The sequence below is a fragment of the Schistocerca serialis genome, chromosome 1, assembly GCF_023864345.2.
Source record: "Schistocerca serialis cubense isolate TAMUIC-IGC-003099 chromosome 1, iqSchSeri2.2, whole genome shotgun sequence".
Taxonomy (NCBI): Eukaryota; Metazoa; Arthropoda; class Insecta; order Orthoptera; family Acrididae; genus Schistocerca; species Schistocerca serialis.
The window spans coordinates 861598359-861615613 of NC_064638.1; the positions used below are offsets into that span (position 1 = coordinate 861598359).

The 17255-nt window shown below is 38.5% G+C and overlaps 1 protein-coding gene across 3 annotated transcripts in view; it reads left to right on the forward strand.

The window, feature by feature from the left end:
- The window catches only part of LOC126485505 (sin3 histone deacetylase corepressor complex component SDS3), a 118401-nt gene that overhangs the window by 60503 nt on the left and 40643 nt on the right, over positions 1 to 17255 (forward strand). For all 3 annotated transcript variants that reach the window (XR_007587996.1, XM_050108880.1, XM_050108881.1), the window contains exons 3-5: positions 3300 to 3413; positions 11701 to 11902; positions 13088 to 13265. Coding sequence is in view for 2 of the 3 variants with exons in the window: in XM_050108880.1 (XP_049964837.1) it covers positions 3300 to 3413; positions 11701 to 11902; positions 13088 to 13265 (494 nt within the window). In the remaining variant the exon portion in view is untranslated. The remainder of the gene's footprint in view (positions 1 to 3299; positions 3414 to 11700; positions 11903 to 13087; positions 13266 to 17255) is intronic.

Genomic DNA, 17255 nt, shown 5'->3' on the forward strand with positions numbered 1-17255 from the left:
AGTTGTTCAGATGGGGGACAGGAACTTGGAACCTTGTGATATAGTAATGGCAGCAGCATCATAGACATTGATGGACATCACATTGCTACTTTGCTGTTAGGCTACAGGGTTGCAGTGCAGCTGCTTCCAGGTGACTTTGTGGAAGTGTTGGCATGTATGGGTGTTACTCGTAAATGTTATGGAACAGAGGTAATGACCAAGATCTGACTATTGTCATGTGGCAGATAATATTCAGTTTTGGATTTCAGAACTGACATTATTCTAGCAGTTTACTTCTGCTTCAAGGCAAGTGAAACTATGCACATGAAACATATGAACCAATTTCTATGAATGGGTGTTCATTAGGACAGCCTCCATATCTGTAGGTTCACCTTTTTAGCAGCTGTTTCAAAACTTGTAAAGGCTTCCTTCATTGCTCTTGGGTGTTCTTGCAGGTAATGTCAGTATCATCTGCATATGCCAGCATCTGAACTGGTTTGTGCAGGATAGTCCCCCTTGCATTGATGCCCGAATCTTATCGCCTTTTCTAGGGAGTCAGGATAATGAATGTCCCAGTCGTACTCCATTTTTAGGGTTCTCTACCTCAGCTGGTAGAAACAGAACCTTCATAGCCAGCCTGTTTGACTGGACCCCCTTTCTCTCAGGAACAGGTAGAAGTACTATTTTGAAATTTACGCTACATACCAAGGTATACGGCTCCTTGGTGGTGTGAAAAATTAGAACTAAGTCAGTGCAGTTGAAAGATACAACGATTTGTCATGGATTTCAATATTCGCAAATTCACTCATCGAAACCTATCGGTGAACTCTCAGATCATATCTTGGTCTTCTTTTAAACGTAGCCTTCACCTCTCAATGATGTGATGAGTCTCATAGGGAAAGGGAGGGGAGGGGGGGGAGAGAGGAGGTAGTTGAGGTAGTTCAGATTCCACTTTAAACTGTAGATCCTCCTTCCCTGGTTGGATAACTGGGGTAGCTTAGGGACGCGCAAGTCACTGACGTGTCAAATAGAAAGACTTGCATAGGACATTGAACAACACAGAAGTCATCGTCATAATCATCTATATACATAATTAAATTTGTGCGGAACCATCAAATACGAGTCTTATTTGCACTTGTCCAGTTTTTATTTGTGGTCACAGCACTTGATGACTTATTCTGTATCTTAACTTCACTCCACATGTTTTCCATAGTAGCTTTCACTCAAGATGATAAATTCATTAGGAATCTCTTACTCTCTCTTTGCTATATACAGCCCAATCTGTCAATACTGTAGTAGACTGATCTGAAGTTTTTAAAAGACTCAATGTGTATCAATGCCAAATTCTTTGTGTTTTCTAGTACTTGATGTATTGTGAAGATCTAATCAACAGTAGTTCATTCTTTGGGGAAAAAAAATTGACATTTACAGTCACCAACAGCATTTTCAGCATAGGGTACAGGTCTATTAAAGAGGATGTTGGAGAGGCTGCATGTCGGCAGGCTGGAGGTTTCCATATCATTGTATGAATATCGTTGTCATTAAGAGATGTACTATCCACTACCATATGTCTCATGGAAGCAAAGTGTAAAAGTCTGACCCCATTGTCATTTTAGTTGTCATGAAGACTGTATTTTCCAATGGAAGACCCGTCTTTCCCTATTTTAGCATGTCTTAGCGTCTCCTCTGACATTCATTGCATATTTTATCTAACTCATCATAAAAAACATCTTTCTCTTCTTTACTCTTCTCTAAGTTGGTTCATGGTCAATCTTGAGACTATAGTTGAAGAATTTCCATTTGCATAATCAGTGTGATTTTGCATGTAAGCCCATATTATTTTATCCTCTCATTTACAATAAAACCAATACTAAACCTGATATCTTTACTTTGACAACTATAAAATATCGTGTGTGGGTGTGCATGCGTTAACTTGGCATTTCTTGTGTTTTATTACTATTTCTCCACTAGTGGGAAGTGCACCCACTGGACCTCTTTTTTTCCCCTGTGAGGAAAGATTCTGTTACACCAATTCCAATATTTTCCCATGCAGACTGTAGCTGGTATAGAAACTGCAGTCTAACACACTGGAAAGAGTTAAGCCATTTGTGTGAATTTTATTACATTTGCCAAACCTGTTGAGGGTAAAATGTGATGAGGTGGCATTTCATTTTGTGTAAAAAATAAGTACAGCCAAATTAAAAGATAGTGGGATGTGAGAAACTGTGTACCGACATACATGGCAGTCCCTTCGTTAAGTCTTGGCTGTGGAGGTGAGACAAATAATTGTAATTACTCTGTACTGTGTCTTCAACAAGTGGAGGCTCAATCTAAAATACAATATACAAATGTAAAGCTGTTGGGTGATATAAGGACAAAAATTTAACTGTGGGAATTTAATGTGGTAAAGGCAAGACAGTATTTGTCACCGTACACATAGCAAGGCCAGTATATAGGACACAGACTTAAGTGGTTTGTCTAGACAGAAAATACAGAAAAATACACTAAATCATGTCGTATAATAAAGAGAGGCTTTTTACCTTAGGCTTTCCAGAGGGAATGGAATAAGGGTCTCTTGGTATTCAAATATAATGTTGCTAAAGGAGAACTATGCAGAAACATGTTCACAGTGGGATGAAATATGTGATGTGAAAGAAAAAGATTGTTATGGGAGCATTGTTTGTAGGTGGAATAATAGAGAGTGACACCAAGAAAACAATGGGAAACTGCTGAAGCAGTAGTCTGTGGTGTATACTTATAGGGCACAACAAGAGGAGTTGAGTGTGGAAACTGGTTTGGTTCAAACTAGTGTCATCAATAAGGGAACAAAGACACGTGGCCATAGACAAAGTTTCGCAAGCAATTTTTTAAGGAGTATTAGGAAAGATGAAGTGTAGGAAATATGGCCTATATAAAACTAGACTGCTAATGAGGAAAGTATTGTTTGGTTCTTAAAATATCTTATTTGACATTTGCACAATAAGCTTGATTTATTGATTCTTAGCTGATATAAAATGTGATAAAATTGAGATTCTAGCATTCTTCCATGTTAGTAACAGATTATTATTGAGAACAGATACTCCATTTCTTCCAGAAAAAAATAAACGGAGGAAGGTCACAATGTTGTAATAATTAAAGACAGCAGTGTAGATGAAAAGAAAATAGAAGAAAAAAAAAAAACACACACACACACACATAGTTACACGAGATGTGTGTATTTTAATCAATGGCAATTAATTTTAAGCTGTTCAATGATATTTTGTCTTAGTATTTACTGGAATTTACAATTGTTAACATTTCTATGGAAATTTGTGTTGCAGAATGTACCAAGACAAACTTGCCAGTTTAAAGAAACAGCTCCAGCAATTGAAAGATGGGACACACCCAGAATATAACAGAAAACTGAAGAAGTTAGAACAAGCTTATAGAGAGAGGTAATATTTTGAAAAATTGTGTGGTACAGAAAGTCATAATTGTCTATTATTATTATTATTAATGGTCATCAAGTAGTTAAAACTTAAGAGTCGTTCCATTACTATCATTACGGTTTCTTTAGACTAACTTTTGAATGTTTGTTACTATGTGTTTATAACATAACAGTAGATAACTAATTCAGTACCATAACAGAATGTTCAAAAGGTGGCAGGTAGGCACACCACTCTCAATATGGATTGTGCATATTGTCTGTTTCTGCAAGCTTAGACAAAGGTGTTGTGTGCTTGCAAATGCATTAACCCTCTGTGTGTGTTAGTACTTTTTGTGTTTACACCATCTAAAAGTAACAAAGTAAATGAGTGGGAAAACCACTACTTTAAAGGGAAAAAAGCGGCATCTTCTTCAGTTACATTAAATGACAGTTCTTTATCTTACGCTGTTTAGTGTTTACCTTAACGCACTAGTATTTTTCAAAGGAAATAGTTATCTACATTACAGCACTTACCATGCAGCTTTGCAATGGACATTCCTGTTTGAATTGGACCTAAAAGGAATTTTCTCTCCTCGAAGGTGCCGTGGATGACAACTACAGGGTCCTACTAAGAAATGAAAAAAACCCCAGGTCATCTCTCCAGATTGTTGGGCCGGATGGTGGGCAACAGGTTGGTATCCCGCCCTGCCTGGGGCATCTCAAGACATGTCTTCACCATGTGGCCCGACAACCAGAAGTGATGGTCTGTGATGCCATTTCATTTCATAGCAGTACCCCTTTGGTTGTCATCCGCTTACAACTCTGCAGTACATTGATGATATTATATGCCCCGTTTTGTTGCCCTTCATGGCAAGCCATCCTGGGCTTTCCGTTCAGCAAGATAATGCATGCCCACACACAAGTGTTTCTACTACTTGTATTCATGCTTATCAGACCTTACCTTGGCCAGAAAAGTTACCATATGTCTCCCAAATTGGGAAAGTTTGGAGCATTATGGACAGGGCTCTACAACCAGCTCAGGATTTTGATGATCTAAAGTGCCAGTTGGACAGAATTTGGTACGATATCTGTCCGGAGAATATCCAGCAACTATTAATCAGTGCCAAGCTGATTACCTACTTGCGTCCAGATGTGGACCAACACATTGGTGACTTGCTAAATTTGTGAAGCTCTTTCTCTTGAATAAACAGTAAAACTTTTCTGAAACTGTCATCATTTGTTTGCCTGTACGTGTACATCACACCTACCAGTTTGCAGCGCATTTTGATAATTCCTTCACGTTTTTCTTAAATAGTGTATATTCCCTTGTATGAGGTTGGTGACACACTGTCAATATGTCACTCTGTTTGCAGGTAGGCAGGGGAAACTACGGAAGTTGATCAGTGTCATTTCTTTTTGATGGGGAATGACCTATTCTTATATGTGTACTATATTTTATCATACATTTTCATTAATGCAAAATTGTTATGAATGCTCATATGTTGTTAAATGGAGAAAACATTTTACAGATCAATTATTGTAATGTCTTTCATTGCACTCTGTTGTCTCGCCTGTTTTCACAATCACGTATTTTGTTCATTTGTAGAACAGTTTAAGATGTATTCTAAGTATAGAGCAGCCAGTCAATTTAAAGTGCCGTGCTCTGCTTGTGTAACATAGTTGTCAGAATAAGTGCAATAGATGACTGCAGTAAAAGAATAATAAGTGTTCTGTTTGTATACAGCTACCAATAATTTTGTAAGCTGAGGGAAATTAAATTCAATAAAAAGTGTCTGCACATAACGTCCTGCTATATTGTAATTTGTTCTCCAATAGCAGTCTGACAAAACAGTCCAGTTGCAAGTACCTTCACTACATCACATTCAAACATGTTCACTTGGTGAACTTAATCACCGTGGTTGATTAGTATGAAGTGACAGTTCAGTAGCTCTACAATTTCTCACCTTCCTATAGATAAATACTTTGCCAAATTGACAGACTGTCACAAGAATTAAACTAATCTCATAATGGGGAACTTAATACAGGGTGTCCCACATAAAACCAGTATGCCTCATGCTTCAGAGTCAAGTAATAATGGACTAACTAGAAAAGAATAGGTAATTGTAATATTTAAAAAAAACATGTTTTTACATGTTTGTCAGAGATGCTGGAAGTTGTGGCCACAGCCATCCATGCATCACAGACTTCTTGTGATGGTGTTGCTTGCAACACACTGTAATTCTGCAGGCATGATGATTATAATTTTTCTGGTAATGTTCTATTTAAGGTCATGTGTTGTGTGAGTATTGTCTGCATACACTTTGCATTTTAGTGTACCCCATAAAGACAACACGATGTTTAAGTCAGCGGAACTTCAGGGCCAGATGCCTCCACTGCAAAGTCTGTTTTCAGGGAACATGTTGGGGATATGGGCAATATTTTGGTTGGATGTGCGAGCAGTTGCTTTGTCTTGTTGGAATACTGCAAACAGCTTCTCTGCGCCTGTTAATTGTGTATAGAAAGATTCAAAGGTCTCTAGATATCTCGCATTTTTTAAGGTGCTATTGAAGATATGGGGTCAGTAATGCACAAGCGGACAGTGCACACCGCACCTGTATTTTCCAAGTGGAGTAGTTCGTCACGCAGAATATCTTGGTTGGCCTGCAGCCAGTAACTGGAATTCTCGGAGCTTACCTAACCTAACCTAACAAATGAAACGAGGCCTCATCAGACATGAAGTACAGCAAGGATACCCAAGTAACCATTGGCACTTGATGTTAACAACCAGTTACAATAATTAGTTCTTTTTTCCTGATCATTAAATTTCAACACTTGCACCACACTCACGTGATGGACTTCTGATTTAATGTCTTTTAGTACATAATGCACAAGATACACCAAATGCTGCAGTAACCTCCTGACGACCAATTTGCGGGAACTTCTCGTAATGTTTGAGTTTCTCACTGTCAGTCACCTATTCCTTTGCGCATTATGAACGGGTCTTACAGCCCTCTATTTCTTGTAAGATCTTGAATAATGCTGGTTGTTGGCTGATGAAATGCAGTGTAACCAACCTTGACACAGGATTTCCACCTCACAAGAAATTCAATTAGAGTTAGTCAGTACATAAGGCATACTGGCTTTATGCAGTACACTCTGTATAATGTAAGAGTTGAAGTGATGTAGCAGTGGGCAACCAATTGGAGGAGGATCAACTCGAGAGCCTGACATGCCTTTACTGTTTAAACAGTTCATACAGCAACTTATACTGGCTTTGCACGGGTGGCAATAAATGGTGGTTGCAGCAGTAATAAATAAGATACAAAAACCTTCCTTGTGAATCATTCATTTAGTGAAAACCCTATCAAAATCTCTACTGTGTTTATTGAGATTAGCCATCACATTCCGGCAAAAAAGTGCAGTAGCAGCTTTAATTTAGTAGTACATGTACATATCTTTCTAATGTTAACAGTTGCAAGATCTTTGATATCAGTATACGTCCACTCTACGTATCATCAATACATAACTTAGTTCATAGTAGGTACACTACTGGCCATTAAAATTGCTGCACCACGAAGAAATGCAGATGATAAACGGGTATTCATTGGACAAATATATTATATTAGAACTGACATGTGATTACATTTTCATGCAATTTGGGTGCATAGATCCTGAGAAATCAGTATCCAGAACAACCATCTCTGGCCATAATAACGGCATTGATACGCCTGGGCATTGAGTCAAACAGAGCTTGGATGGCGTGTACAGGTACAACTGCCCATGCAGCTTTGAGAGGATACAACAGTTCATCAAGAGTAGTGACTGGTGTATTCTGACGAGCCAGTTGCTTGGCCACCATTGACCAGACGTTTTCAATTGGTGAGGGATATGGAGAATGTGCTGGCCAGGACAGCAGTTGAACATTTTCTGTATCCAGAAAGGCCCGTACAGGACCTGCAACATGCAGTCGTGCATTATCCTGCTAAAATGTAGTGTTTCGCAGGGATCGAATGACGAGTAGAGCCACGGGTCATACCACATCTGAAATGTAACATCCACTGTTCAAAGTGCCGTCAATGCGAACAAGAGGCGACAGAGACGTGTAACCAATAGCACCCCATACCATCAAGCCGGGTGATATGCCAGTATGGTGATGACGAATACACGCTTCCAATGTGTGTTCACCGTGATGTCGCCAAACACAGATGCGACCATCATGATGCTGTAAACAGAACCTGGATTCATCCAAAAAAATGACATTTTGCCATTCATGCACCCAAGTTCGTCGTTGCCATACACCATCGCAGGTGTTCCTGTCTGTGATGCAGTGTCAAGGGTAACCGCAGCCATGGTCTCAGAGCTGATAGTCCATGCTGCTGCAAACATCGTCGAACTGTTCGTGCAGATGGTTGTTGTCTTTCAAACGTCCCCATCTGTTGACTCAGGGATCGAGACTTGGCTGCACGATCCATTAGAGCCATGCGAATAAGATGCCTGTCATCTCGACTGCTAGTGATAAGAGGCCATTGGGATCCAGCACGGCATTCCGTATTACCCTCCTGAACTCACCGATTCCATATTCTGCTAACAGTCATTGGATCTCGACCAACACGCGCTGCAATGTCACAATATGAGAAACTGCAATCGCGATAGGCTTCAATCTAACGTTTATGAAAGTCGGAAACATGATGGTACGCATTTCTCCTCCTTACACGAGGCACCACAACAACGTTTCACCAGGCAATGCTGGTCAACTGTTGTTTGTGTATGAGAAATCGTTTGGAAACTTTCCTCATGTCAGCACATTTTAGGTATGGCCACTGGCGTCAACCTTGTGTGAATGCTCTGAAAAGCTAATCATTTGCATATCACAGCATTTTCCTGTTGGTTAAATTTCGTTTCTGTAGCATGTAATCTTCATGGTGTAGCAATTTTAATGGCCAGTAGTGTAATTAAAATGGTTAGATCTTTTTTCTAATTGTATATGGCAAATAGTGCTAAATCATGTTTGAATATTCCTTGCTGTATAGATTGGTGCATTATGCTTCAAGAATGTCCCACCATTTTTAAGATACACAACTCCACAAAGATGTGAGAGCATTTTGCAACTGATATTTCATAATGTGCACAAAGAACTGACTTGCATGGTAAATTTCATATTATCTAGCCAATTTATCAGAAAACAAATGCAAACTTTTACCAGCTGATTATATATGCTTCCTGTTTCCAAACGATTGTTAGTCTTTTCCATTGTCATCTGCATATTCAGCACAATTTGAATAAGAATGTAACAAATCAATAAATTAGTCAGTGATACATATGTTTATATTATTTTACTTATGCTTTTGTTAGGAATCATTGCGTGTAACTTAGTTACACCACTGTTCTGATGAGGCTATTTTTACAGTTTCCAGAGTCGCCAATGGATTTACTTCTGCCTGCACAAATTTTAATTCTTTATATGCTCTATAGTACTTGATTTGAACTCCTGTGAGCCCAGTGCTATTAATGCAGCAGCTATATTTGTGATGGTAGTGTGATAACACTGTGCCCATAATTCCCAGCTAGTTTGTTCAGAAACAGGGGTATTCAGGAGGCAGCTGAGCAAACGCTGAGGCTCGCTCCCTTCTGGGGAAATGAGTGCTTGTGATAATATGGGCTAGTCTGATGTCATTATTTGGTCCTGGGGAATTGCAAACTGTGTACTGTTTTCAGAAGAATGACCATGTGTTAGGTTTGATACAGTCTATACACATCCATCTATACTTACGATATAATGCTTAAAACAAAGAGCAGCTCATTTTAAGTTGATGGAAAGCACAATGATGGCTGAATTAGGAACTTCAGAGGTCAGGCACACCAACGTAAATTTACAATACATCATTGTGGGATGCATAGCTGAAGTTAGAACTTACAGTTGCACAATGTGGCTGGCAGTTGAGTGACAAGTTTCAAAATGAAATAAGTCTCATAGACTTGTATAGAAATTTCCCTCAACATAAATTTTGATGACTTGACAAGTTCGTAGCTATAATCATATCGATGTTTGGACATACATACTTGTGAAAGCAACTTATTCACAATGAAGAGAATGAAATCCATCCACAGAAGCTCACTGACAGACATATATTTGAATGGCTAGTGCTCAGGATGTGGTATCGGAAATTGGTGCTTAAGTGAAAATCCAAATAAGTGGTATTCATTAACATCCAATGTTTTTATGCTTAATATGTCAATAACATATTAACAAAATACAAGCTGACGTAAGTTTAAACATAGTCCAGAAACAACAGTCATCATAACACGGCATCAGTTGTAAGGAATAGGTTTTGTAGTTAGCTGCACTGTTAATTAGCTACATTCATTTCCAGAGAATCCACATTAGCGGTCATAGAATGTACAGGTTAACAACAGTTTCTCATGCAGAGTTAATGTGTTCGTTCCTCCTTCCTACACCCCCCTCCCCCCTCCCTTTCGAATCCCCATTGGTAATCACTGTGAGCTGGCTGAATGCTGACTGCTGTGATGTAATCATGAAGCAGCTTGCATGAGCAGATCTTTGAAGAGGCAAGATCCACAAAGTAGGAAGCAACTGAAATTGATTCTGAAACAAATGTTCCACTTTCACAGTTTTGTTGTTGAACTGTTCTTGGATTTGGACATAAAAAATGCTGTACTTTATTTAGGTGACTCTTAGTGCCACCTAAGGCTTGTTGAATGGTAAAGGGCATTGTCCAAAATAGTTATGAATGGTCTACTTATATTTCTTCAACAGTAAATCTTCAGCCACTGCTGAAATGTGTTCCCATGCATTTTTAATGGTAGTTGGGTGTTTTCTGTTAGTTTCAAGTGTCATAGAATTTTCCCTGAGTTGTAAGTGTTTTCTCCTTTCTCAATTAATAAGAATAAATATGAATTAATTGGAAGTGTTGGTAATAATAGACCCAGTTGGTTAATTTATGTAGGTGGGAACTTAAATAGTGGCAACACTGCTATGGAGACATGATTCAGTGGAATCTACTATTGTCACTGATAGCACCTCCGAGCAAATGGACTCGCCCATCCCATGTTATTGGCGTGCGCACAATTGAGGGAAACACAGTCACTTGTGAGCGAGCGGTGTAACATAATGGTGTCATTATGTTTTCGAAACAGGAACAATGGATTTTGATCAAGATTGAATGTGCCAGAGGTCATACAGCACGACAGTGTCATCAAGGTCAAAGAGGCGTGCGAGGAATCGGCAGTGCCCACCCATCATTTTGCATGACATAGCGCAGGCGCATATAGCTCAAGCTGTGGCTGCTCTGTTCAGTCGATGGGACTGGGAAGTACTGTACCATCCACCATATTCCCCGGACTTAAGCCTTTGTGACTTTGATTTGATTCCGAAGATAAAGGAACCAGTTTGTGGAATTCGCTTCAGAACTGTTCCAGAGATTCGACAGGCAGTAGACTGCTCCAACGCACCATCAACAGAACAGGCTCTGCTAACGGTAAAGTACGGCTTCCACATAGCTGGAAATGGGTTCTACACAACACTGAGGACTACTTTGAAGGACAGTAACAGGTGCAAACATGTAACTCTTTTGTATCAGTTGTGAATGAATGGTTGTCACTATTTAAGTTCCAACCATTGTAGATTACAGATTGATCATATAACTTATGACAATGGTAGTTACCCAACGAAGGGTGGCTTGAAACTTCGGTATTGGTTGAGGAGTCAGTTCAGAATGATTTTTTGATTGAAATATCAAATATTAATTGAAAATCACTTTTCACTCTCAAAGTACTAAGTGTTAAATATTTGGATTTTATTTCATTTTGGGTGTGGGAGAAATAGATGTGAGTAGATGAAATTTGGCTTGGAAGTAATGTTTATAATCTCACTCTGTTGTTTTCTGGCTACTGTGTTCTTTGCAGTTAAGTGATATTTCATTTGTCAAATTGAGAGGTGAAGAATTTTGAAGCGAAGTGTTTTTCAGTGGAAATATTGTGCAGTGTCTGAACTACAGATAAAAATTGAATTGTATGTAACCCAAGATTACTAAACTCCCATAAAATTTAAAACTGCAGTAGGGTATAAAACAGGACTTCTGTACTCAATCTAATATGTGACATAATATTAGAGATCAAATACTTGAAAGTAACTGATCCATAATCTATAAATTATGAGATTCTTTGAATAAAATGTGTAGTAGTAAACTTCACGGTGGTTTAGTAGTAATTTAAGATTTTCCAGCCTGTAGTGTTCTAGGGTTAAAGTGTGAAAGAGAGAAAAAAGCTCATTTGGGCACCTTACTTGTGTGTTTCAGGTTGCGTTTAAACATCATTTCAAGGGATTATTTAAATGAGTGTGTGGAAAGAGATTACACTATTGAAAAAAAGGCAGCAGCAAAAGAATTTGAAGAAAAGAAGATAGAACTTCGTGAGACGCTTATAAGTGATTTGGAGGAAAAGAGAAAACTTATAGAATCTGAACGTCACACTATGGAGTTGACAGGAGATTCTATGGAAGTAAGTATTGTGAAGTACTGTAGTAATCTATCGAAATATGATGAAAACCGAAAATAGATTTTTTTCGACCTGAACCACAGTGTGGTCCCCTTAAATCTTGAAACTTTTGAATAAGTGTGTGTCTTAGTGGGCGTAAGGAAGAAGATAGGTTAAGGAAAATGAAGACATGGAGAAGTACTTATGAAGACATGGAGAAGTAAAAGTACTATCTTCTTTAGGAAGACTTACATGGAAAAAGGTGTTATTGTTCATTATAGCTGGGATTTATTTTTCTTCACCTTTGCAGTTGTTTAGAAACTTACCTCCAAAACTTTGCTCTTTGCTCTCTTCTCTCTTCCTCTTTCACTCCTGTTAAATGTTCACGTTGGGCGTGGTTCAGTTTCTTTTTCTGTAGCCATTCATTACATTCTTTTAAATCTTCGTAAATTTTTAGTCTTAGTTATTTGTTTTCTGTATAAAATAAGAATAGTTGTGACAGTTTTAAGTGAACTACAGGCTACAGTGTATCTCTGACAAGTGTGCGCTTGACTGGGACTTGTCTCTGCTTTTCATTGACAGTGGGCAACCAATTGGACTATCCATGCGTATCGCATGGAATGACTCAAATCTTTAGCTTGCCAAAGGCTTCTCCTTCGAGGCAGTTGGACTTGTGTAGGTAGACTGGTCCACAGGGATGCTGTTGGGATAATTTACATTTTTTCAGTAGAGTATGAACAGCATCAGTAAAATGCCTCAGATTAAGATATCATCTATAAATTTTCTGCCAGAGCCGCTAGTCCAAATGTTATGGAAAATCATCTATGGATTTTGTTTGTGTGGAGAGAGATGAATGGAAGATTGAAGCTTAGTTGGTTTGTAAAGCTTGATCAGGCAGGAAATGGGTTAGTTCTTGTTTGGCGCACAATTTTGTCATGAATGTTTATAAATGATCTGGGAACTAAATGATTTCAAATTTTTGAAGTGTATTGTGAAATCTCGTTCACTAGTAACTATCAAAAGTAAAGTGAATCACAATACTTCCTTAAAACAGGAAAAGTGTGATATTGGGAAAGACTTTTGAATTCAGTAAATTATTTTTGTTCCTTGCAATATAACTCATGTGGAGACACATTATTTTTAATACAAGGGAAACTTAACGTTTGTTAGTTTAATTTCTTACTGTAATTATAAATCGATATGTTCTAGGTGAAACCGGTCATGACGAGGAAACTACGTCGTCGTCCAAACGATCCAGTTCCAATTCCAGAGAAGAGGCGGAAACCTCCACCTGCACAGTTGAATTATTTATTAGATGAGAAAGAAATAGAAGCAGATCTTAAATTAATTAATAGAGGAAAGTTAATGGGACCTATCAGAAAACCAGGTTATGATCTACCTATCAGAATTCATTGATTTCAGTTGATTTTAAAGAAAATTGTGTTACTTATAAAAGAAGAGACAAGAGGAGTGAGGATGAAGCAGTGCTTTACGGAAGGGATAAAAGTCTGTGAAGTTAGAACAGAAGAAAATTAATGCCAGTTTTATGAAAAGAAAAGTGTACATACATTTTGCTCAATTTATTCATAAGTTACTGGTCTGAAACATCTCTGCAGATACGATGAGTGTTGGGAATATGAAAGAGTTCTCAGCATGAAAACTGATAAGCAGTAACTCATTTGAAGGGAGCAATAAACTTTCATTTCTGTCCAGTATAAGAAAGCAGAATATTTTGCACAACAGATGGTAGATAATTTTACAGAGAGAGAATTAATATGAAGGCTTTGATTTGAAACATTGTAATGAACGAAGTTTGGTGATACACCAGTATGGTAATGGAAGAAGATAGCTGATTACTCTGTGAGCAGAATAGCCACTGAGCAGCACACATTTAGGAAAGGATATATATAAGTGCGTGTGCGTGTGTGTGTGTGTGTGTGTGTGTGTGTGTGTGTGTGTGTGTGTGTGTGTGTGTGTGTGTGAGAGAGAGAGAGAGAGAGAGAGAGAGAGAGAGAGAGAGAGAGAGGGGGGGGGGGGGGTTTGATTGATTGATTCAGAAAGGATGATGATTCTTGCATACAACATGGTCTTGCAGTTACTAAGTGCTTTCACTTAGGCCTACAACAAAATGACCATTCATAGAGAGTATACAGACGTTGGTGCTCAAACTCCTCATTGACCACCTCAGAATCTCTAGACCCATCAATGCTCATTGTAGCAGGTCTACTACAAATTCCAGCAAGAACACAATAGCTTAATTACCTTTGCAAAATATGTAATTACTGCAGTTTATGTAAACTCTTAAACCCTTTGGAGATAAACTCCGTAACTCATTTTTTTAATTTTATTTTCATGTTTATTTTTGTATTTTTAATTTTTTAGTGTACTTCTGTTTTAGTTGATGTAATGAAGATGATAATTGCAATGATTTTTGCAGAAGATATTTTTGGGGAAATATGGGGAAATGTTCGCTTGGACTAAGTTACTAAAAATTACTTAGGTTGTGCTCAATAATAGGTCAGACTTTATGGTACAAACAGTCAGTAAGGTTATCAAGCAAATGTTCGTAAACACCTCAGTACGAAGAGATGTACAGCTAATTTAATTTTATAGCTGAAATATATGAAACGTTAAATTTTTTTTTTTGTTTCCTTTCTTTCTCCCTGTACTTCTTTAAAAATATATGGGCACTATAAGGCGACATGTGGTGTAATGTAGAAAACTGGCTAGTATGTCAGCTTTTTCTGTTTTGTTAGTCATTGGTTTCATTAGCTGTACTTTTTACACATTCGGTGATTTGAATGTTGTTACAATTTGCATTTTATTTGTGTGCAGTAGGTTCTTTGGTGTGAAGTACAGTAGTTTACTTTTTGGGAGTGGAGAACAGGGTTTTTACAGAGAATCCTCTAGAAATGTAGTAAGTCAAGTCTTGTGCTGTGGTATAATATTGTGAGTGGCTTATGGACTGGGCTATTTGTTTCCCACCCTGTTTATTCAATTTCTTTTTTTTTTGCTTGTGTTTGCATACATGTAAAATACCGTCATTTGGAATTGTAATCAGTGAACCACAAAAACATTAACATTGCATGTTCTCTGCTGCAGTCAATGTAGCAGACTGCTAGAAAATGTATTATTTGCTGTAATATTTTTGGAGTCATGTTACAGTAACAACTAATTCTTTCATGAGCACCTCAGTTCCATGACACTGAGAAGATGAGACATTATGACTGCTTGCTTAATAACATATTGGCCTATTATTGGAATGCAGTACAGTAGCAGTTCTGAATGACATGAATTTGACAATCTTCAGAAGATTTATGGGGGCATATGGCACAAGAAATGTACGTAAGGGTGATGCAATTCCTTAAATGTTGTGGAGGGTTTGTAGGTATGGATCTAGTGCCTGATAGCATCCCAGATGGGTTTTGTGGGGTGTGTGTCAGATGAATTTGGTGGGTAAGACATTGATGTGAATCCACTGCCATGCAACTCAAACTGCGGTAGCACAGTTCTGGGTTTGTCCTGCAGACAGTTCTCGTGCTGGAAGATGCTGTTGCTGTCAGTGAACATATCAAGCACGAAGTGATGCAAGTGGTTCACAAGAATGTTTGTCATCTGTATTTGTCATGACACCATTGATTACTACTACAGATCCATAGAAGCCCTGTTGACTGTCCTCCATAGCATAATGCTGCTCCCAACAGCACCAGAGGCGTGGTGCATGTGGCAGCTTTTTGCCTGAGTGATAGTATATCAAGACACAACCATCTACCTGATGTAAAAAGAAACATGATTAGTCCAACCAGGTGACATGTTTCCATTGATTCGTGGTCCATTGTTGATGATTTTTTACCTGCTGCTGTTGTATTGGGCCAACATGGGAAAAGTAGGTGTAATTTTCTGTGGAGCCCCATGATCAACAGTGTGCACTGAACAAGGTGTTCAGAAACACTTGTGCCTGCACCAGTAGTGTACTTGTCCATCAGATCTGCCATAGATAGCTGCCTGCCCTGTCTTCAACGTGCCTCCACAGTTTGTCATGAGGTGTGGATCTCCTACACTGTGTTGTCTACTGCTGATTTACTGCCCTACAACTGTTTTACACAGATACTCACGACAGCATCATGTGAAGATCGTGCAAGCTTTGCTGTTTCAGAGATGTTCATTCCCAGGCTCCAGGTCTTGACAATCTGCCTTTTGTCAAAGTCTTGGATTCTCCATTTGCGACCCTTTCAATCATTAGAATGATACTCTATTCATCGCTGTTCTGCAAATAACCCTTCTGCAGCACATCACATGGTTGGAATGCCACCAGACATCAGTGTCGTGGTGGAATGTGGTCATAATGGTTTGGTTCAGCAGTGCACGTGCTATTGACATGAAATAATGGATAGATCCAGCAACAGTCTTCTGTCTTCTAGGTGGGCATTTCCATCTACGAAAGACTACAAAGTACTTTCTGTCTTCATCAATGTTGAGTTTTACTGCTTAGTGGAAACAGGATTTTTCTAGGTGTGATAAACATTTCAGCTGCTTTCACTTTCATTTCGATGTCCTTGAACTGTTTTTACTACAGACTGATGCATGTTAAAAATTAGAAGTGCAATATATTTTCATGGGTGTACTCTGAAGTTCCATCTCAAGCTTTTGTGTTTCTGCTTTGTTCCATTCATAGTCAGTGTCACTTTTCTGCACCTTTTTTTCAGCATTCTGTTCAGCTTGCCTTTTTCTATTGTTATGTGCATAGATAGCACCGCCGTCATTTGCTTCTCATTTTAATTGTTTTGCTTCTTCCATTTAGCCAAAGTGAAGTTACAAATATCAGCACAACTTTCCAATGTGGAATGGCAACATGCTTATAGATGGCTTTTACTTCAGTTAGCAACGTTATTCTCCATGGACTTGCCTTACGAATGAGGAAGTGAAGATGTGGTAGTTTGGTGTGTTAATTCACATACAACAAATCAACCACAGTTTTACAGAACTAGCTCAGTATCTGTTCCTATGGACCTCATTCTTTGCAAGTCTCATGAAATACTGCTGCTTTGTAGCTCTACAAAGGAATGTTTGCTTCTAGATCTCTAGTTGCACTTAAGATTTACTAGTTGGCAGATTCCACTATGTTATCAGATTTTTGTACTTAGTTCTTAGGGTTACTCGATCATTTTCTGTACCTGTGTTAAGTGGTGTGGAATTGTAGCACTCCCATTGATAGCTCAGGAGTGCACTACACAAAGGAACAGCTATTCAGGTAGCAGAGTACTTGTAATGCAAGTGGTTTTCTATGAGGCTGGATGGTAGTTTTGAGAGCCTCTGATGAACATTCACCAGTTGGTATGCAGAGAGCAAAATCGGATCTCATACAATGTAAAGACGC